The sequence below is a fragment of the Macaca nemestrina genome, chromosome 1, assembly GCF_043159975.1.
Source record: "Macaca nemestrina isolate mMacNem1 chromosome 1, mMacNem.hap1, whole genome shotgun sequence".
NCBI lineage: Eukaryota > Metazoa > Chordata > Mammalia > Primates > Cercopithecidae > Macaca > Macaca nemestrina.
The window spans coordinates 197,401,289-197,422,714 of record NC_092125.1 but is presented as its reverse complement, the minus strand read 5'-3'; the positions used below and the strand labels follow the sequence as shown (position 1 = coordinate 197,422,714).

General features: G+C 47.9%; 2 protein-coding genes across 5 annotated transcripts in view; both read right to left on the bottom strand.

Annotated features, from left to right (window-relative positions):
- The window catches only part of LOC105494724 (organic solute carrier partner 1), a 32,295-nt gene extending 26,049 nt beyond the window's left edge, over window positions 1-6,246 (bottom strand). For 2 of the 4 annotated variants that reach the window (XM_011763453.2, XM_011763454.2), the window contains exons 1-2: window positions 6,040-6,178; window positions 3,319-3,393 (exon numbers count right to left, since the gene is read on the bottom strand). In XM_011763453.2, coding sequence (XP_011761755.1) covers window positions 3,319-3,346 — 28 coding nt within the window. In that variant the 5' untranslated portion in view covers window positions 3,347-3,393; window positions 6,040-6,178. Of the gene's footprint in view, window positions 1-3,318; window positions 3,394-6,039 lie in introns of all 4 variants that reach the window. The other 2 variants (XM_011763451.2, XM_011763452.2) reach the window with 2 other exon arrangements.
- Window positions 6,247-11,834: 5,588 nt separating this feature from the next.
- On the bottom strand, window positions 11,835-21,068 carry LOC105495219 (mitochondrial ribosomal protein S15). Its single transcript, XM_071096058.1, has 8 exons — window positions 20,841-21,068; window positions 20,498-20,542; window positions 18,786-18,861; window positions 17,973-18,021; window positions 17,415-17,499; window positions 14,331-14,389; window positions 12,251-12,442; window positions 11,835-11,986 (listed from the first exon to the last, which is right to left on the bottom strand). Exons 1-8 carry the CDS (start codon window positions 20,956-20,958, stop codon window positions 11,849-11,851), a joined length of 762 nt encoding a protein of 253 aa, XP_070952159.1. The 5' UTR covers window positions 20,959-21,068; the 3' UTR covers window positions 11,835-11,848.
- Between the last annotated feature and the right edge of the window lie 358 nt (window positions 21,069-21,426).

Genomic DNA, 21,426 nt, shown 5'->3' with positions numbered 1-21,426 from the left:
CTGTGGTTCATCTTGAAAGGCCTAAGAAGCCCCGCTCTCTAATGCTACAAGAATACATATCATCAGTAGCAGGCTTTTAAAGATGCTAGCCTCCATGAGGAAGAATAATTCCAAGAATAGGCAGAGAAAAGAGTTTCTTTGTGTACAATCTGAGCTTCTTCTTCTTCTTCTTCTTCTTCTTCTTCTTTTCTTCTTCTTCTTCTTCTTCTTCTTCTTCTTCTTCTTCTTCTTCTTCTTCTTCTTCTTCTTCTTCTTCTTCTTCTCCTTCTTCTTCTCCTCCTTCTTCTCCTCCTTCTTCTCCTCCTTCTTCTCCTCCTTCTCCTCCTTCTCCTCCTTCTTCTCCTTCTTCTCCTTCTTCTTCTTCTTCATGTAAGATTTCTCTTTCTAGAGGACAGATGGAACTGCTCAAATTAGAAAACTTGAAATGTGAATTAAAAGGAAAATGTCAGCATTTGTTTCTGTTTTACTTTATATATATATATAGATGCATGATTTCCATGTAAAAAGAAGGGAATAATGATGGGACCACTATGAAGAAAGCTTCTGAGGACAAAGGCAGTTGGGGAGATCCCAAGAGGAGACCAAATAAGGAAAAATGCAGTTGGCTAGAGAAATCGGTGAGAATCAAGACTCTACTGGTTGAAACTTGGTTCTGCTTACTGGCTACATAAACTTCAAGCAACTTGTTTAACCTCAGTTTCATTTGTAAAATAGGGATCATAATAGTACCTACCTCACAGGCCTATTGTGGGTATAAATGCATAACACACATCAAATGCTTAGCTGGCTTCCCTTCAAGTTCTGTTTCCTCTACTGAGGGACATTAGACAATACCCATAAAGGATGGAAGATGACTTTTTTTCTTTCCTTAATTTTTGGTGGGGATTTCAATCTAGAAGAACCACCCCCAGATACAAAAGTTCTATACACATCTGTATTTTTAAAACATTTTGGCCAGGCACAGTGGCTCATGCCTGTAATCCCAGAACTTTGGGAGGCCAAGGTGGGTGGATCACCTGAGGTCAGGAGTTCGAGACCAGCCTGGCCAACATGGTGAAACCCCATCTCTACAAAAAATACAAAAATTAGCCGGGTGTGGTGGTGCATGCCTATAGTACCAGCTACTTGGGAGGCTGAAGCAGGAGGATTGCTTGAACCCAGGAGGTGAAGGTTGCAGTGAGTGGAGATTGCGCCACTGCACTCCAGCCTGGGCGACAGAGCAACACTCCGTCTCAAAAAACAAAAACAAAAACAAACAAACAAACAAAAAACTCAAAACCATTTTGTAATTCATAGTTTCTTTTGGAAACATTTGCCACTAGGTTGTGGTACGAGGGGTGATTTCTGAAGTTATAATCATAGCATATACATGGCTTCAATACATAATACCAACAGCTCCCAAGAGAGCAGTCTGAAAGCATGCCCAGTGCCATATCCTAACCGGCTGCAAAGTGTGTTCATTGCAAGATCACACTCCTCTGGGACAATTCACCATCTTCCCCACCAAGAGTCATGGGCTTTTGAAAAGACAATATTGGGAGAGCAGCACCAAGAGTTTGGCAGATACTGTTTTCTTTGGCACAATGTCCACATCTATCTTTCTGTGGCATTTATTTTTTATCTGTTTATTTTGAGAGGGAGACTTGCTTTGTTGCCCAGGCTGGAGTACAGTGGCGTGATATCGGCTCACTGCAACCTCTGCCTCCCAGGTTCAAGGGATTCTCCTGCCTCCGCCTCCTGAGTAGCTGGGATTACAGGCATCTGTCACCACGACCGGGTAGTTTTCGTATTTTTGGTGGAGATGGGTTTTCACCATGTTGGCCAGGTTGGTCTCGAACTCCTGACCTCAGGTGATCCCCCCACCTCGGGGTCCAAAAATGCTGGGAATATAGGCATGAGCCACTGCGCCTGGCCTCTGCAGCATTTATTTAACTGGTTGTCTAGTGGCACAGACTTGTGGGAATTCAAGGAGGTGGTGTTTTAATCCCCTTGCAGGTGTGTTTGGGAATAGTGGTGCCGCAAGGGGGTCATCTCTGAAGGGCAGTGACTCTCGCTGATAAAATTGAACTGGCAGATGCTCCCCAAGGCAAGCAGGCTGAGCGCCAGCAGGGGTCTCTGTAGTGCTATGTGCTCCCCCACTCCTTTCTTCCTGAGAATCCAGAGAAGAGAAACACCCTCTTTTTCTATTATTTCTCCAGATGACTTATTTGTGACAACTCCACTTTAGTTCTATTTTGAGTGGGGCAGGCCCACGGCTATGCAGAGCTAGTCGTTAAACTGGAACTAGAAAAATAAAACCAGAGTCCCATTGCCCTTTTGTTGCTCCTGCTACACTGTGATTGACCTGTCTTGGAAAAATCACTTTGTGGCCACATGCCTCAGTTTCCTCTCCTGTAAAATGAGGAATTTAAGCAAAATATAATAAGGTCTTATTTATCAATTTTTTAAGAGGCAAACGTAGCTTTTATTATTCTCGCCATTGCTTAAAACAGGAGACTACATTCAATATGCAACACTCAATAGTTGCCCCATAGAGAGAGCACTTCCTTTCTGTTGAATGCTAAACTAGAGGCTGCATTGTAGGGGAAGCTGCAACATCTGCCTTGGCCTTGTGGGAACTGGGAAGGCCTCCAGGAGACCAATTAGTCATATAAGATAATGAAAACATCTAGAAGAAATATGATTTCCATTCAAAGCTTCGAAGAGGACTAGTTTACCAAGTCTATGTTTTATAGGCTCCTGTGTACAGGGATATGTTACAGGGGCTCCTGCTCCTGCAGCCACACCAACTTTAAATGGTGGAATAGGTGGAAGACATGAGTGTTTCTCAGTCCTTTGAATCCTATGCTCTCTACCCTGCTTTCTCACTCTATCTTCTACAGATGTCCAGCTGCCAACTACTTTGTCGTTGCTTTGATAAAAATCAGTGGGTATATTGGATATATATTTTTCGAACTCCTCCCTCTCCTCCTGACCTACCAACCCCACAAAGATTCTGATATAGTCCCCAAGGTATGGCAGCAGAGTAGAGTGGTGGTTAAGGGGACATTGGCTCAGTATGAGCTTTGGAGCCTGATGCCTTGGGCTCAGATCCTTTACTTTTCCTCTTATCAGCCATGTAACGCTGGGCAAATTAGTCTTAGTTTCTCCATCGGTAAAATGGGGATAGTAATATTACATACGTGTTACAATAGTTGGGAGGATTAAGGTTTTTAAGAGAAGCCCTTGGTACAAAGTAAGTGCTTGATTTTTCATTGTTTTATTGTTGATTGTTGTCACCGGAATCAGTTACTGGAGTGGACTGATCAATAGCCCTACCTCCAGTGAATGTCCAGAAGGGCTGCATCAGGCTCCATACAGTAGCTCACATAGTGTTTGACACTCAGTCAAAATCTGTGGAATGAATGAGTGTGCGAATGTAAATTACTAAAGATGGCCGAAACTCCCTAAAATCATATTTAGCAAAACCAGAATAAAGGCTATAACTCCTAAAGGTAAAGCTGTCCCCTAGTATTCAGAGGGCCTTGCTCAGACTTCCTGTTGAAAGATACCTATTACTCATTGTGTTAAACATAATAAGTACATTATTTCATTCAATCCTTACAACTTTGCTTTAAGGTATATATATTATTACCATTTTATGGAGAAACAGGTTTATAGAGGTTACACCCGAAGGTTGTGCAATTAGTTAAACAGTAAAGCTGGAATTGGGACCCAGGTCTATAAGACTCCAGAGAGTATGTTCTTAATTGCTAATTTACACTATCTTCCAAGACGCAGACTACCTACCAGTCTGAGGACTCCAGCATGTCACTTCATTGGTGCCACTAGCCTGAATGAAATCTCATCACACAGGCACCAAGGAAAACAGAACCCTCTCACAGAAAAAATAACAATGCTATATAAAACTGCCAATTTAGATAATCAGTTCAACAAACATTTATTGATCACTAATTTATTCTGGTCTAGGAATTATGGTAGGTGCTGGAGTACAAAGATGAATAAGACAATCAAGCAGGAGATAGACATATACACAGATCATTTCAGTATAGTATGGCCAGTGATAAGCTAGCAAGGAGCAGGCATGGGGTGGAGCATAGGGTGCTATGAGAGCATGCGCAGGCCCTTTCTGCATATGGGGGGGCTTCCTGAAGGAGATGATTCTTAAGCTGAATAATGCAAGATCGAAGAGGAAGAATGTAGGGATGGGAATTACTAGCACAGAAACACGAACAAACATGGTTTAAGCGGAGATCTATGAGCCGTTTGGTATTACTGGGAAACAGGAGGCAGGCAGTGGTAGAAGAAGGGACTGCAGAGGAAGACAGAGATCAGATCAGGAAGGGCCCTGAAATGGCCTGTGCAAAAAGGTCTTAACCCAGACGGCAGTGGAAAGTTGACAAAGGGTTTTAGGCAGGGGCAAGCATGGACAGATACGCATTTTAGAAAACTCACTGGCAGCAATGTGCAGAATGAATGGGGGGTTATGTTATAGGGAGTTATTTTTAGCTTTTATGCATGGACTTGGACTCAGTCACATACACACAATAGTTAATATCTGAATATGTATGCTTAGCATCTGAATATGTATGTTGAACATCAATTGAGCATACAAAGATTAATGGAGAGAATTTTTTTTTTTTTTTTTTTTTTTTGAGACGGAGTCTCGCTCTGTCGCCCAGGCTGGAGTGCAGTGGCGCAATCTGGGCTCACTGCAAGCTCCGCCTCCCGAGTTCACGCCATTCTCCTGCCTCAGCCTCCCGAGTAGCTGGGACTACAGGCGCCCGCCACTGCGCCCGGCTAATTTTTTGTATTTTTAGTAGAGACGGGGTTTCACCATGGTCTCGATCTCCTGACCTTGTGATCCGCCCGCCTCGGCCTCCCAAAGTGCTGGGATTACAGGCGTGAGCCACCGCGCCCAGCCCTGAGAGAATGTTTTAACTGGCGGCCATATCAATTGCCTTTTCAACTTTTCCTCCTCTACTTTGAAATATAATATTTCCTTCATAATTAATCCTAGGAAATTTGGTATAAGCAAGTTGTTTGCCGAGAAGGGAGGAAAAGAGGAAAAAGAACAGAGTGGCAGAGTGTTCTGAGTCATCATTTTTCTGGGGATTAGTGTGGTGTCCATAGGAGCCAGATTTTGCATTTTTGAAGCTCTCATATTATTTTCACAATTGTATTCCCCTCCAACACTTGAGTTATAACTTTCTTATTTTTTTCATATTTTTCTATATTTTTTTAGAATCCCAAATTTCTAGAAGTACTTCTGAGATGAGTAAGACCAATCTCCAGCTTATGTGGTAAGATACTACCATAAAGGAATGAAGAATCAGAACCTGGGCCGGGCGCGGTGGCTCATGCCTGTAATCTCAGTACTTCGGAAGGCCGAGGCAGGCGGATCACTTGAGTCCAGGAATTCGAGACCAGCCTGGGAAACATGGTGAAACCCATCTCTACTAAAAATACAAAAATTAGCTGGGCGTGGTGGTGCATGCCTATAATCCCAGCTACTTGGGAGGCTGAGGCACGAGAATCGCTGGAACCCAGGAGGCAGAGGTTGCAGTGAGCCGAGATCGTGCCACACGCTCCAGCCTGGGCGACAGAGCGAGACTCTGTCTCAAAAAAAAAAAAAAAAAAAAAAAAAAAAGAATCAGAACCTGTTCCTTGGGAGTAAAGAGGACGCTTGGTCTAGCAAGGGGTGTGATACCAGATGGTGGGCAGCTGGGACTCCTACATTTGGAAGGGACTGATTGACAAAAGATACCGGGAAATCACCTCTCATTTGAAGAAATGGGGAAATTAGGTAGATCAGGTACCCTAGTGTCCATTGGGAGTATTAAGCTCTTCTGCTGTGAAAAGAGCTTTTGGGGGATTTGACTCCTGAGGGGCTCCAAATGGATGTGGCTTGTAAGAAAGGTCCCTGGTTATAAGAGTGAAGTGTGTAGGAGTGCGGGTCTGGCTGTGGGTGTTAGGGCGATGATGAGAGGGCGGGGCTGCGGGCTGCGGGTCTGGCGGAGCGGGCCGGGGGCCTCTCACCTTTGCGGGCCTTGTCTCCCGGGATGTTCTGGGCCCGCAGCCGTTGGTCCAGGATGTAAAGCATCTCCCCGCCCAAGTTCAAGAAGAGCAGCGGTAGCGTCCGCACCGACATAGTGCTGGAAACGTGCGGGGCTGGTGAAGAGCCCCGGGGTTAGGTAGCCAGTGGCCTGGAGGCCAGGCCGCAGCGTCCCAATAGTCTGGTTGCTGGGGCAACGCCGCAACGGGAAAAGCTAGCCAATCAGAAGGCGGTTTGGTGGGAGGTGCCCTGAGGTCGGGCGCTAATTGGTCTGGGTGGCGGACCCTCCCGAGGGGGCGTTGGCCGTGGCTGGAGAGCTGTGCTTCTGAGACTAGGTCTTTCCCTCGGAAGGGCGAAGGCCGGGCCGGGCCATGGTCTGGGGTTGGTGTTGACACAGCTAGCCCGGAGCTCGGGACCCCGGCCGCTGGCGCGGGGCCTCAGGTGCCTACAGGAGAGAAAAGCCCAGGCAGAAGGGCATTAGAGCAGACTCGGGTCAGACGGACCTGGGTTGGAATCACGGCTCGTGATGTCTTGCTGTGTGACTTCGGGCAGGGTTTGAGCCTTGGCTTCCTCTTACGTAACATGGAGCTGGCATTCACATCACAGGGCGGCTGAGAGGAATCAGTGAGATCGTGGAAAGGCCCCGAAAGCACTCAGTAAAAATGGTAACTGACTTTTCTTTTAGATGGGGGAAGGATCAGAAGTCCTGAGTCGTTTGCATCGCCTCCCAGAAGTTTACTTGAAGTGAAGCCCCTCCTGGTTTCATACTCCATGAAGCAAACCGGTCCCGTCCGTCCCCGTGTGTCCGGCTCCCAGAGGATGCGCCCTGGGGGCTCTGTGAAGTTCCCTTCTCGACGCTGTTCCGAAGGCCTCCCAACCATTTCTTTTTTTCTTTTCTTTCCTTTTTTCTTTTTCTTTTCTTTTCTTTCTTTTTTTTTTTTTTTTTTTTTTTGATACGGAGTTTTGTTTTTGTCGCCCAGGCTGGAGTGCAGTGGCGCGATCTTGGCTCATTGCAACTTCCGCCCTTCAGGGTTCAAACGATTCTCCTGCCTCAGCCTCTCTAGTAGCTGGGATTACAGGCGCCCACCACCATGCTCGGCTAATTTTTGTATTTTCAGTAGACACGAGGTTTCACCATGTTGGCTAGGCTGGTCTGGAACTCCTGACCCCAAGTGATCTGCCCGCCTCGACGTGAGCTATCACGCCCGGCCCAACCATTTCTCTTTGAGGGCAGTGACTCCCTTCTTCACCTTCATCTTGAGCTCCAGGATTACTTTTTGCCATCTGCTGTACATTTGTACTCTGATGAACAACCATTTCTGTAAGTTTCAGTACTTCCAAAACCTACTAATTATCTTTCGGAACCTCCAGCTACTCAAACTTGAAACTTGGGCCTTGGCTTTCAAATCTGTTTCCCTGGGTCCTTACCAGTCATCATATTATGCTTTTTCCTTCAATACCTTTTTTTCATTCATCCCTTCATTTGTTTTTCTGTCTGTATTGCTATGTTCCTCTGTATTACTGTTCTTTTCTCTTTTCTACCCTGCACTGGCTGCTAAGCTAAATGTCAGAAGACATTACTTTTTTTTTGAGACAGAGTTTCACTCTTGTTGCCCAGGCTGGTGCGCAATGGCACGATCTCGGCTCGCTGCAACCTCCGCCTCCTGGTTTCAAGCGATTCTTCTACCTCAGCCTCCTGAGTAAGCTGGGATTACAGGCATGGGCTAGGCTACCATGCCCGCTAATTTTGTATTTTTTTTTTTTTTTTTTTTTTTTTTTTTATGAGACGGAGTCTCACTCTGTCGCCCGGGCTGGAGTACAGTGGCCGGATCTCAGCTCACTGCAAGCTCCGCCTCCCGGGTTTACGTCATTCTCCTGCCTCAGCCTCCCGAGTAGCTGGGACTATAGGCGCCCGCCACCTCGCCCGGCTAGTTTTTTTGTATTTTTTTAGTAGAGACGGGGTTTCACTGTGTTAGCCAGGATGGTCTCGATCTCCTGACCTTGTGATCCGCCCGTCTCGGCCTCCCAAAGTGCTGGGATTACAGGCTTGAGCCACCGCGCCCGGCCTAATTTTGTATTTTTAATAGAGATGGGGTTTAATCATGTTAGCCAGACTAGTCTCGAACTCCTGACCTCAGGTGATCTGCCCGCCTCGGCTTCCCAAAGTGTTGGGATTACAGGCATGAGCCACCGTGCCCGGCCAACATCATTTTCAACATGACACATCCCTTCAGTGGTTTCCTACTGTTTGCCAGATCACAGCCTTGATGCCTTGGCATGGCATTCCAGGCTCTCCACTGGCTCCAGCTACCTTTTTTTTTTTTTTAAAGATGGGGGTCTTACTTTGTTGCCCAAGGTTGGAATGCAGTGGCACCCTGGTGGCTCACTGCAACCTAAAACTCCTGGCCTCAAGTGATTCTCCCACCTCAGACTCCTTAGTTGTTGGGATTTCAGGTTACAGCCACTATACCCGGCCAACTACCTTTTTAGAGCCATCTCTTGCACCTGGCCACCTCCTCGCCCCCAGTCCAGTTGAACTCATCAGCAGGCTGCCTCTTCCTCATAACCACACCACTGGAAAGTCTTGCCCTGCCATAACTGAGCTCAAGTCCTTCCTATATTAACATTCTCCTTCCATCTCATATCTCTGCTAGTCTGTTTTCCTTCCTTTCCTTCCCAGTGAAGTGTTTTGAACGAGTTGACAACACTCACAACTGGAACTTCCTTAACATCCTCACTCCCCACCTCATTGCAACTGGTATTATGCTCCCTGAACCTCACTGAAACTGCTTCACCATGAATACTTTTTGGTCCTCCCTTAAATGATATCTCAGCATCAGGATTATACAGTATCCCATTGCTGGCGGCCCAGGGCTTTGTTTAATTTGGTTATTTTGCCTGCTCTGTGCTCTGTTTTAAAAGGGAATACAGGCCAGGTGCAGTGGCTCACGCCTGTAATTCCTGCACTTTGGGAGGCCAAGGCCGGCGGATCACTTGAGGTCAGGAGTTCAAGACAGGAGTTCAAGACTAGCCTGGCTAACATGGTGAAACACCGTCTCTACTTTGCCAGGTGTGGTGGCACACACCTGTAAACCTAGCTACTGTGGAGGCTGAGGCGGGAGAATTGCTTGAACGTGGGATGGGGAGGTTGCAGTGAGCCGAGATTGCACAACTGCACTCCAGGCTGGAGGATAGAGCAAAAACTCTGTCTCAAAAAAATAAAAATAAATAAATAAAAGGGAATACAACTAGGATAGGAATGTAATAAACACCTTAGCATCATTACTTCATGTTAGGCCTTCATGCATTTTTGTTACCTGCCTTGCTCCTAAAAGCATTTGAGTTTGCTATAGTGTAGACTCTTCCCTTTGCTTCTCAGACCTTTTTCTTGGTCCCTAAGCAGTGTGGTATAGTGAACAGGATATAGGCTCTGGAGTAAAGACAGAGCCAGCTTTGAATCCTAGACCTTTCTCTTCCCAGCTATAGGAATTTGGACAAGTTACCTAACCTCTCTGAGTCTCAGTTCTCTCATGACTCATCTCTCATGGCTAAAATGAGGATAATTAGCCAGCGTGCAGAGTAAAGGTGGCTGTGAATATTAGATAATGTGCTTAAGGCAGCAGTTAAAACAATGCCTTTTGACCAGATGCAGCGGCTCACACTTGTAATCCCAGCACTCTGGGAAGCCAAGGCATTTGGGAGGCCAAGGATTGCTTGAGGCCAGGAGTTTGGGTAACCTGGGCAACATAGTGAGACCCTGTCTTTACAAAAAATAAAAAAATTAGCCAAGCGCAGTTAGCTTACACCTATAGTCCTGGCTACTTAGGAGGAGGCAAGAGGATTGCTTGAGCCCAAGAATTTGAAGTTAGTGAACTATGATCGCTACTGTACTGCAGTCGGGGCAACAGAGCAAGAGCCTGTCTCTAAAAAAACAACCAGCCAAACCAACAGAAACACACAAATGCCTTTGTAGTAGGGCCTGATGCATTAAAACGTGTTCCTTTTTCTTTCCTTTCCCTGGGCTAGCCCCCTTAACTGTTAGCACCTGGCCCTCTGACACAGTACCTCCAAGCAGCCGTGGCCACTTGGAAGTCCTGCCCCATTAAAGGCCTTCCCTACAATTCCTGGAAGTGATATCTGAATAGTGGATCTTCAGTTCTGAGCCTCTCATTTCTGCTTCTGCAGACACCCAGGCTCTGTTCTACCCCTACTTCACCTTCTCCTCCAGCTCAGCTGCTCCTTCTTAGGCTAAGCTCTCAGGGATCATCCTTCTCATCCAGACATGGCCCTTTTTTCTTATACACTCCATCCCTGTAGTTTCACTTATACCCATGGGTTCAACCACCCAACAACTCGCAAACCAGTCCAGACCTCTCTACTGAGTCCTAGATCTAATCTTCCAACTACTCTTTGGATAGCACTTTAACACACCTTTCTCCTTTTGGCTTTCCTCAGTGGCTTCCCTTCCCAGAGTGAGGTCCAACGTACTTCTCCAGTGTTATGGGCCGAATGTGTCCCCCACCAAATTAATATGTTGAAGCCCTAACTCCAATGTTACAGTATTTAGAGATGGGGCTTCTCAGAGTTAACTAGGGTTAGATAAGGTCATGAGTACAGCCCTCATGACGGGATCAGTGGCCTTGTAAGAGGGTGAGCTCTCCCCAGTGCATGGACCAAGGGAAAGGCCATGTGATGACATTGAGAAGGTGGCCTTTCCAAGCTAGGAAGAGTCCTCACCTGAAATTGGCTGGTACTCTGATCTTAGAATCCCCGGCCTCCAGAACGGTGAAAAAATGAACTCGATAAAAATCCTCTGAAGTCACCTGTAGTATTTTGTTATGGCAGGCTGAGACACCCAGAAAGCTCTACATCACCTGGTATTTACCCACCCCTCTGATCTTATGTCTTCTATTCTCTTTGTTCTGTTTTAGACACACTGTCTTCCTTAGGTTCTTCAGACATACCAAGCATGCTCAGGCTTCAAGGCGTTGGCACTTAACTGGTATAAATGGATGGGCTTTATGGGGAAGAGGTTATCCGTAACTCCCTAGAATTTATAAGCAATGCTTTGCATATGTACAGTTTCCTGGGGATAGGACTTGTAGTTTTGATCAGATTCTCTATGTGAACACTGATATCCCCCAGCCCCAGTACACTGCTGTGATCTCTCCTCCTACCTTCCACACAGCTGTTGCTTAACTATCTAAAACACAGATGTGTTACTACCATCACTCCTTCAGTTTTAAAACTTGAACTGTCTCCTCACTCCCTAGTGGACAGTGTACAATCTTCTCAGCTTACCATATAAAGCCTCTCACACCTCAGCTTCAGCTTACCTTTCAAGGTTTATTTCTCATTCTCCCCGTTCTCTGAATACAGCATGTCTCTCTAGACTTCCTTGCCTTTGTACTTGCAATTCCTTCTGCCCAGGAGGCCTTCCCTTTCTGTCTCTATATAGTGAACTCCTACTCATCCTTTAGGACACAGTCCAGAAGGCAGCTCCTACAGCAGTTCTTCCCACCCAGCCGGCCACACTTCCATTTTGCTGTCAAGTGCTCTGTCTTGCCTCACTGACACACGTCACCTGGATGACAGGTACTTGTTTGTATGAGTATGTGGGAAGCATGTCATGAGTGTGTGTCCTCTGGTGGGTGAGGCAGGGACTCTGCCTCAGACAACTCTGGGATCTCAGAGCTGAATGAAAGAATAAATTCCTCCTCCTCCTCAGGCCAAAAAGAGCCCCATCATCTCTCCTATCATTCTTCAAGACAGACAGAAATGATTAAACAGAATTTATTGGCTGTCTTTGAGTGTCTCTGGTCCAGTGTTGGCAGGGCTGTCTGGGCTCCTCTGCTTTGCTTGTTTTTGGGCTGCTGCTGCAGCCTTTAAGGCTCTTTTTTCCTTCTTCAGCTTTTGAGTCTCCTGGAAAACCTGGGGGTGAAAAGGGGCAGAAAAAGACCTTGTAATCCTGTGCAAAACCTCAGACTTGGAACAGGTGGGGTGGGAACTATCTCCCCCAGATGGTAACCCCAGCCTTTCTCCATGGGGTTGGTGGCCTCCTGTGACCTCCCTGGATCCATTCCAGGGCCTGGGACCAGTTCCATGCCTCTAACAGAAACAGATGACCCCTCCCGTCTGCTTCCTCCATCCCAGTTCCTGAGTGGGGCCAAGCAAAGCAGCAATTCTGACTCATACCCGAATGCACAGAGCCTTCTTGGTCACGAATCGGCGGTGGGCTCTTCGGTAATACAGAGGGGGGAAGGTGTACTCAATCCCCAGCTCCCTGCAGATCTTCTCAAAGACATCATAGTTGGTGTTACGGAGGTTTTTGAGCATCTTTTTCCTCTGGTCAATGCTCATCAGCAGATAGCGTTTGTGGGCTTTGTCCTGTAAGAGATTCGCATTACTTCTAGTATTATATAAGTGTTACTATTGTTTACATTAACAAACAATGGTCATTTTATCATTTCATTGAAATTTCTCAGTAATCTTATGCAAATATTAATGCAATTCTGAGGGAGGTATTGTCATGTTATTCCCATTTTACAGATGAGAAAACAAAGGTTTAAAGATGTGATCTGATTCACAAAAGGTCCTTAGAACTGTGAGTGCTGAGATAGGGTCTTGAATCTCTATCTATTGGTCTGACTTCAAATCTCATGCTCTTTCTCCTACACCACCCACTCAGACTCTCCACAGCTTAGCAAACTGTCAGCTGGGGTAGAGAGGAGGGAAGGCCTTGTGCTCTTCCTGGAAATGCCTACCCACAGCTGGCTGCTGCCCTGTGAGGGACTTCTGCAACAGGACTGCTGTTCCACACCCCAAATAAGCGAAACTGTGATCTCTAAGAAGCAGGCTCCAGGGAACACTGAAGTGCCAGGCATGGTGCTGGACTAGTCGGTATTCACAATCATGTGTTTATTAAAAATAACAGCACTGGCCGGGCGCGGTGGCTCAGGCCTGTAATCCCAGCACTTTGGGAGGTGAGGCAGGTGGATCATGAGGTCAGGAGATTGAGACCATCCTGGCTAACACGGTGAAACCCCGTCTCTACAAAAAATTAGCCGGGCGTGGTGGTGGGCGCCTGTACTTCCAGCTACTCAGGAGGTTGAGGCAGGAGAATGGCATGAACCCGGGAGGCGGAGCTTGCAGTGAGCCGAGATGGCGCCACTGCACTCCAACCTGGGCGGCAGAGTGAGACTCGGTCTCAAAAAAAAAAAAGAAAAAAAAAGAAAAAGAAAATAACAACATTTGCCTAATTACAGCAGCTTTGTGCCAGACACTGTGCTGAGATGTGGTATAATGGTTAAGAATATGGCTGGGGACGGTGGCTCACGCCTGTAATCCCAGCACTTTGGGAGGCTGAGGCGGGCAAATCATGAGGTCAGGAGATCGGGACTATTCTGGCTAACAGGTGAAACTCTATCTCTACTAACAATACAAAAAATTAGCTGGGCGTGGTAGCACGTGCCTGTAGTCCCAGCTACTCAGGAGGCTGAGACAGGAGAATTGCTTGAACCTGGGAGGCGGAGGTTGCAGTGAGCCGAGATCGCACCACTACACTCCAGCCTGGGTGACAGAGCGCGGCTCCGTCTCAAAAAAAAAAAAAAAGAATATGAGCCTCGGAGCAAAACTGCCTTGTTTCAAGGTCTCAGCACATCACCTCCCAGCGGGTCTACCTTGAGGAATAACTTAATCACTCCATGACTAGATTCTTCCTCATTAAGATGGGAAAGAAAGACAGTCATGACAGTCAAAGAAGATGCATGCATGTGAAGTATTTAGCACAGGGCCTAAAGACTTTATATGCATCACATTGGCTATTACTATTATTTCACATAATCCTTGCAATCCTGTGAGCAGGTATTCATATGATCTCCATCTTACTGAAAAGAGAACTGAGGCTGAGACCTGGCTAACATCACACAGCTAGTTAAGTGCAAGTGGCAGAGCTGGGATTTGAACCCAGGGCAATCTGACTCCATTCATGCATTCAACAAATATTTACTGAGCACTCAGCATGTGCCAGACATAGTGAACATGCTCTAAAGTTTGTGTTCTTAACCGCTGGTGACACTCAGCATGGTCTTGTAAGGCTCCAAGTCCTCTGAAGGCAGGAGGGAAGCATTTTTCCCACAGGAGCTGAGGGGTGGGCACTCTGGTGCTACAGCCCACTGGCTCCTAAGCCTCCTTCTCTGGACCCAGAGCCCTTCCCCTCCAGACCCCTTTCCCCCAGGCTGCTGCTGTTTAACTGCGAATGACGCCCAGAGTTTACCTTTCGATGTTTCTGCATGTGTTCTTCATAACTGCGGATCTTGACGGACAAGGCAACAACTGAAACCACAAACCACAGAGGATGAGAGTTGGGCACAGAGGAAGGAAGGGCCCAGGCCTGGGTTACGTTTTAAGAACTCAAGGAATAACAATCACCAATGCTCTGTACAGCTCTCTATAAATCCCAAAGCACTCTGAATTTCAAGATTTCAAAGGCTTATCTTAGATGTTACCTTTCCTTTAAAAAGCAAAATCCAAGGAAGGGACATCCCTTAATATTATAAAGATATCATCCAAAAATCATAGCAAATAGCATTTTTTTTTTTTTTGAGATGGAGTCTCGCTGTGTTGCCCAAGCTGGAGTGCAGTGGTGCGATCTCGACTCACTGCAACCTCTGCCTCTCAGGTTTAGGCGATTTTCTTGCCTCAGCCTCCAGAGCAGCTGAGCTTACAGGCGCCCGCCACCAGGCATGGCTAACTTTTGTATTTTTGGTAGAGACGGGGTTTCACCATGTTGGCCAGGCTGGTCTCAAACTCCTGAATTCAAGTGATCCACCTGCCTCGGCCTCCCAAAGTGATGGGATTACAGGCGTGCGCCACCATGCCCAGCTGCAAATAGCATTCTTAATGGTAAGACTAGCCATTCAATTAAGGAATTAGACTAGGATACAATGCTATCATGGTTAACAATTCAACATTGTTCTAGAGGTCCAAGCCAATGCAGTAAAGTACTTTGGCGCAAATAAGATTCTAAAACTGTCACGGGTCTACTCCTTGCCTCTCCCCTTCCTGCTGCCACCTTTATCTCCATGCTTTGACTAATGAATTTTCAGAATTATCAGCTCCCACTTGTCTCTCAAGAACCCAGAATATCCTTCGTTCAGGCATCCTCTTGTTTAATTTACCCCCTGTACTGCAAAGATGGGAGCAAAAGCAGAAGCTGGCCCCAAAAGAGGCTGCACGACAGCAGGCCCTTCCCAGTACACATATTGAGTTCTGGGAGCACTGCAGAAAGTGCAGTGGGAACCCTGACTCTGACCACATGGCTCCATCACAGCAACTTAGGTGTAGAGTGGAATAACACAGAAAGATGGGCCTTGGTTCCTGAGGGGTTCTCTAGAGCAGACACTATGCTAGAAGCAACTGGCATTCAGAAAACTGACTATTAATGGAAAGGCAGAAGTGACGCCTGTGGGCCTGGTGTGGTGGTCATGCCTATGATCCCAGCACTTTGGGAGGCTGACATGGGTGAACTGCTTGAGCTCAGGAGTTTGAGATCAGCCTGGGCAATATGGGGAAATCCTGTCTCTACCAAAACCATAAAAATTAGCTTGACATGGTCGTGCACGTCTTTGGTCCCAGCTACTCGGGAGCCTGAGGTAGGAGAATTGCTGAGCCCCAGAAGTCGAGCTGTAGTGAGCCATGCTCACGCCTGCCACTGCATTCCAGCCTGAGTGACAGAGCGAGACCCAGACTCAAAAACAAAAAAAAAGAATCAAAACCTGTGCTTAAAGAGGACCCCAGTAACCACCTTGCCAGTCCAGGCCATTTGTTCCTGCCAACCTGGGGATTTCAGTAGTGATAATGCAGAAACAGATGAGGAAAGATAAGCAGGCCTTTTGTGGCTGAGCTGGTCCCTAGCCCAGGGCTTCAGCAGGGCAAGGGGGGCTGAAACTCATCTTCTCAAAAGGGGCTTTGGAGGACCCTGGAGTGCAGTTCTCAGTGGGGTTTTAGTATCCAAGATGAACTCACCAGACTTTAATCCCTGGCACAGGAAGAAGAAAAGAATGAAGGCAGGAGGGTGGAAGAGGAGGAGGCGGCTGTAATATAGGCCAATAGCAAAGGAAAGAAAGTGGGCAGGCCCTCTGCAGGTCCACTAGTCTACCTCAGTGGGCAATGAAGAGAAACTGCACCCAACGAGAGAAGGAAATGGTGGCGCTTTTCACTCACATCTAATGAGGACTACTGCCAGTTCCAGCCTGAACCAAAGTAGGAACATTATTCCCTTGGGAATGCAAAATGGTGTCTGTCTGGCACATGAGGGTTCAGTAAATGTTAGTCTTACTATTATTTTTTTTATATTTTTGAGACTGAGTCTCGCTCTGTTGCCCAGGCTGGAGTGCGGTGGTGAGATCTTGGCTTACTGCAAGCTCCACCTCCTGGATTCATGCCATTCTCCTCCTTCAGCCTCCCGGGTAGCTGGGACTACAGGCGCCCACCACCATGCCTGGCTAATTTTTTGTATTTTTTTTGTTTTGTTTTTTAATTTTATTTATATATTTGTTTATTTATTTGAGATGGAGTCTTGCTCTGTCTCCCAGGCTGGAGTGCAGTGGTATGATCTTGGCTCACTGCAAGCTCCGCCTCCTGGGTTCAGGCCATTCTCCTGCTTCAGCCTCCCGAGTAGCTGGGACTACAGGCACCCGCCACAGTGCCTGGCTAATTTTTTGTATTTTTAGTAGAGACGGGGTTTCACTATATTAGCCAGGATGGTATTGATCTCCTGACCTCATGATCCGCTTGCCTCGGCCTCCCAAAGTGCTGGGATTACAGGCGTGAGCCATCACGCCCAGCCAACTTTTTGTATTTTTAGTAGAGACTGGGTTTCACCTGTTAGCCAGGATGGTCTTTATCTCCTGACCTCGTGATCCACCTGCCTCGGCCTCCCAAAGTGCTGGGATTAAAGGCGTGAGCCACCACGCCCAGTCTAGTCTTACTATTATCATACATCGTGAGCTTTAGTTTCCAAGGTGTGTTTACATCCCCTGGCTGCCTCTCACAGTGCTGCCATGAGGTGGGTAACATTACCTCTGCTCTGCTCTCCCTTATTCCCCCATTTCCAGATGAGGAAGCAGGTGCTCCAAGAGAGGGTTGGTGACTTACGCAAGCTCACACAGAGGTACAAGGTCCAACTGGGCATTGACTTCAGCATCAGAGCTTGGGATACAGGGTCGTTTTCATTGCCCTAGGTCATATCTCTCCCTTTCCCAAGCCCATGTGCATGTGCTGTAGACAAGAGCCCTAGATCAGGTCCCAGCTAGCAGGCTTCCCTACACCCCCTACTCCCCAAGGGTCCCCGACCAACTTCGAGCCTCCAGGGATCTGGTGTCCTCCGGGTTTGCATCAATCTTCTTCATCAACTGTTCTTGCTTCATTTTTAGCATCTCCTTCTGTTGAAGAGACAAAGAAAATTTGTGGAGTCTCCCACCCTCTAAGAACTAGCCCTCTTCCCCTCAAGGACCCTGGCTACAGTTATAGCAACTAGGGCCATAAGGCTCAGGGCCTGACTTCACTCTGCTCACTGTGGCCTTGACCAACCACATGGCTGTCCACATCCAGGTGAGCCCAAAGCCAAAGCCACTGACAGGGGAAATGACTTGTTGCATGAATGTCCCCAAAGCTTGCTCATTCATTCATTCATTCACTGAGCACCTGTTTGTCAGGTGCTAGGGGTATGGTGGGGGAACAAAAGTGTCCCTGCCCTGAAGATGCTCTGTCTAGGGATATTGACAAGTGGACACAGAATGACAATGGGCTAAGTGCTGTGACTGGAGAAGCATGAGATGGGGGGTGCTAACCAGGGTAGGAGGGAGTCCCAGAGGAGAAGACTGCGGGAGGCTGAGGCTTGGCAGAGGCTGCTCACCTTGTTGGCCATTTCCAAAGACAAGAGTCTTTTCACGACATCATCAACCCTGTGGAAAAACCACAGCAATGAGACAGACATAGGGAGGAGAAGGGGAGAGGAAAGCAATGCTGGTTCATTTTAGTTTGAAAAGCAAAGATGATTGAAAAATTCCTTCTGTAGCAAATGAATCTCCCTGGAGGTGGGGAGCCATTTCCCAGAAATTAAAAGTCAGTGTGGATCTGGCTTGCTGGGCTGAAAACTATAGAAATTGGGGCTGTTAGCTCGACTGTTTCGGTCTCATCATAGGGAGGCCAAGGAGAGGATTTCCATTTTAGCTACAACATGGTTCGATCTGTTTTGAGACATTTCAAGTTAAATTGCACAGTGGGAGGGACTGACGAGCTCCCACCACACTGGACAGGAGCTGAGCAGAGGGCCTCTGGCTTTGGTGTCAGTCAGCCCTGGATTCAAACTCTAGCTCTGCCCCTTAGAACTGTATGACACCGGGCAGCTTGAAAATTTATAAAATGGAGACATACAGCTTTTGTGAGGAACAAGAGAAGAGATTTCTACAAAGACCTGTGAAGTATGTTAGCTCTTTGGAATCTAGTGGTACAGGGTGTTCAGAGTACAAAAAAACCCCCAAGTAGCCGAGCTTCATGAGTGCCATCTGCCTTGCTGACCACCCACCCTCACCACACCTGGGCCCCTGCCTCCTTCTAGATCAAGCTTCAGCTACAGCAAGCCAAGTCTCAAAGCCACTGTCTTTCCCACTCCCCGACAATCCTCCCAGGGCCCCCTGCCTCCTCTACTAGGTTTCTTCCTGCTTACTTCTCAATTCCAGGGACATTCTGGTAGTCTTTGAGCAGTGTAGAAGGAGGTGGGTCATCATTCTGCCCAGGCTGGGCTGTCAAGTAAATATGGGGATAGAAAACACCCAGAGTCAACTCTCGCTGCCCACCCTCCCAGACCTGGCTCTTCTCACCCACTCTCCAACTCCAGAAGGGACATCCAGGGTCTCAAGCAAAGCACTGCATATCTCTCGGCTCAGCTTCTCCTCTGCAAACTCTGTGGGCACCTGCTTTGATATTTCATGCTGGGAGTAGGTGGCTTTTCCCAAGACCCTACACTGTGCCTGCACCTTTCACACACCTATCTGGCTCTACAGTTCTCAGATCCCCCACTAGGATGGGTCCTCCTGCAGACAGGACAGAGTTTGACTCCTTTGGAATCCACCATAGTCTGACCCATGGCTCAGCCTAGACTAGGCACTCAGCAAACACTTGCTGGCTGACTGCATGAATGAATTAAGGGGGTTGAGGAAAGGCAGCTAGCTGTACGATGCCTGAAATGTAAGTACCAGGTAGAGATCACAGGAGAACCTCAGTCTGGGTGTGTGCACCCCTGCTATCCCTTGGAGATGAGAAAGAGGCATAGGGTGGATGGACTTATCCTCTCCAGTCAGACCCTGCTATGCAAATAACATTAACGGGCCTCTTCTGTCTGTAACAGCTCAAGTTGGTTCTGATAGGGAGGCAGAAAAAAAAATTATATCACAAACATATTAATAGCAATAAATTCTACTTATTTTATTTTTTGTAGAGACTGGGTCGTGCTATGTTGCTCAGGCTGGTCTTGAACTTCTGGCCTCAAGTGATCCTCCAGCCTTGGCCTCCCAAAATGTTGGGGCCATGTCCAGCCAATAATTTCTTTTTCTTTTTTTGTTTTTTGAGATGGAGTCTCGCTCTGTCACCCAGGGTGGAGTACAGTGGCATGGTCGGCTCACTGCAACCTCCACCTCCCAGGTTCAAGCGATTCTCCTGCCTCAGCCTCTTGAGTAGCTGGGATTAAAGGCGCGCGCTACCACACCCGGCTTTTTTTTTTTTTTTGTATTTTTAGTAGAGAGGAGGTTTCACCATGTTGGCCAGGCTGGTCTCGAACTCCTGAACTCAAGTGATCCACCCACCTCGGCCTCCCAAAGTGTTGAGATTACAGGCGTAAGCCACTGCATCCGGCCCCGGATAATAAATTCTAATATATACTACTAATATGTTTAATTGAGCACAGTGTTAAGGATGCTTTTCATGTATTATCGCTGAATCCTAACAATCCTTGCAAATCGATACTTTCACACTCATTTTAGAAATAAGAATCAGAAAGAGGAAGTACCTCTCCCCATATCATTTACCTAATAAGAAGGATCTTAACTACTACACATACTGAGTTGCAATGGGAAACTACATCCTGCATCTCAGAAGCGCAGACACAAAGTGCCATACTCTAGGTAGGCCTGGGTGGTGCCAGCCATGCACTCCCTCTGGCAAGCTCATTTTCACTCATTCACCTGCTCCCGCCCTTAACACCTCTCTCTCTATACAGGCAGCAGGCCTAGGGCTTTGTATAAGGTAGACGTGGAGTCTTTTGCTCAGGACCTCTGGCTCACCCCATCTAGTGGCTCTAACTCGCCACATCGGTCCCCTTACCCACCCCAGCCTTCCAGGAGGTCTCTCTTCCGCCCCAAGTCCCACCTCAGGAACTCCTACCTGGGTTCTGGATGACATATCCGCGCGCGGCCTGGAGGAGGAGACCTACGCAGAAAAGAGAAGGCTGAGGCCCATCTCCTTAAATAGTCCACCCTCAATTCTTTTCTGGGCCTCTCGCATTGTCCGTCCGCCACGGTTTATGGGCTTCGGGGCCTAACCGCTGCCCCATTTCTTCCCTACCCCTTCCTTGTCTCTCACACCTTGTTTCACCTCTTGCGCAACCACCGCCCTTTCCCCCTTATCCTGATCGCTGTACATCTCCCCTACTCCTGTCCTTCCTTATTCCCTATCGCCGCCGAACCCTGTTTCCCGACGCCCGCCGTCCCATTTCTCAGCTCCTCACTTCGAGGCTGCAGGCCCCGCTGGTTGAAAGGAAACCTGGCGCTTCCACCGCCCGGCAGCCCGAGGACTGGCGCCTGGGTCCGAATCAAACTCAGCGCCCTCCACGCGACCCTGAGCATGATGACCTCTAACCCCCGCGGGGCCCGCGCTGCCGCCGTCGTTCCCTTTGCGGCGCGGGCCGGGTTACATGGGCGCCGCCATGCTGGCCCAGGCTCGATCAATGGAGGCAGTTGCAATACCGGAGCAGACGAAGACCGAGAGAATGGATTGGCCGGCGGGACTCTGATGACGCGACACACGGGGTGGAGCTCAGAGACCGGGTTCCCGCTGCGCGTGATCGGGCCGTGATGGTTGTGTGCCCACGTTTAGCAGTGTGCTGGGGTGCTGTATAAATTCTAAAATGCCACTTTTTGGAGGGCATGCATCCCGTCCTTAATCTCTCAGTACATTCCTGGCCCTCGGGCCGGGGTTATTGTGGGAGATCCATGGCGCCTGCGGTAGCCTTCTACCCCCAACCCAATCCCTTCTCCACCCCACCCCTCAGTCCCTTAGTCAAGGATGGGACCCTGTAAGAACTAATACTGGAT

What these genes read in the sequence shown, in the direction of transcription:
- LOC105495219 (XM_071096058.1), bottom strand. Translation starts at nt 20,958, where the DNA reads ATGCTCAGGGTCGCGTGGAGGGCGCTGAGTTTGATTCGGACCCAGGCG. An exon ending in ATATGTCATCCAGAACCCAG is followed by an intron (nt 18,862 to 20,497) that starts GTAGGAGTTCCT and finishes TTTACTTGACAG; the next exon opens with CCCAGCCTGGGCAGAATGAT. An exon ending in AGAAGGCTCTGTGCATTCGG is followed by an intron (nt 11,987 to 12,250) that starts GTATGAGTCAGA and finishes TTTCACCCCCAG; the next exon opens with GTTTTCCAGGAGACTCAAAA.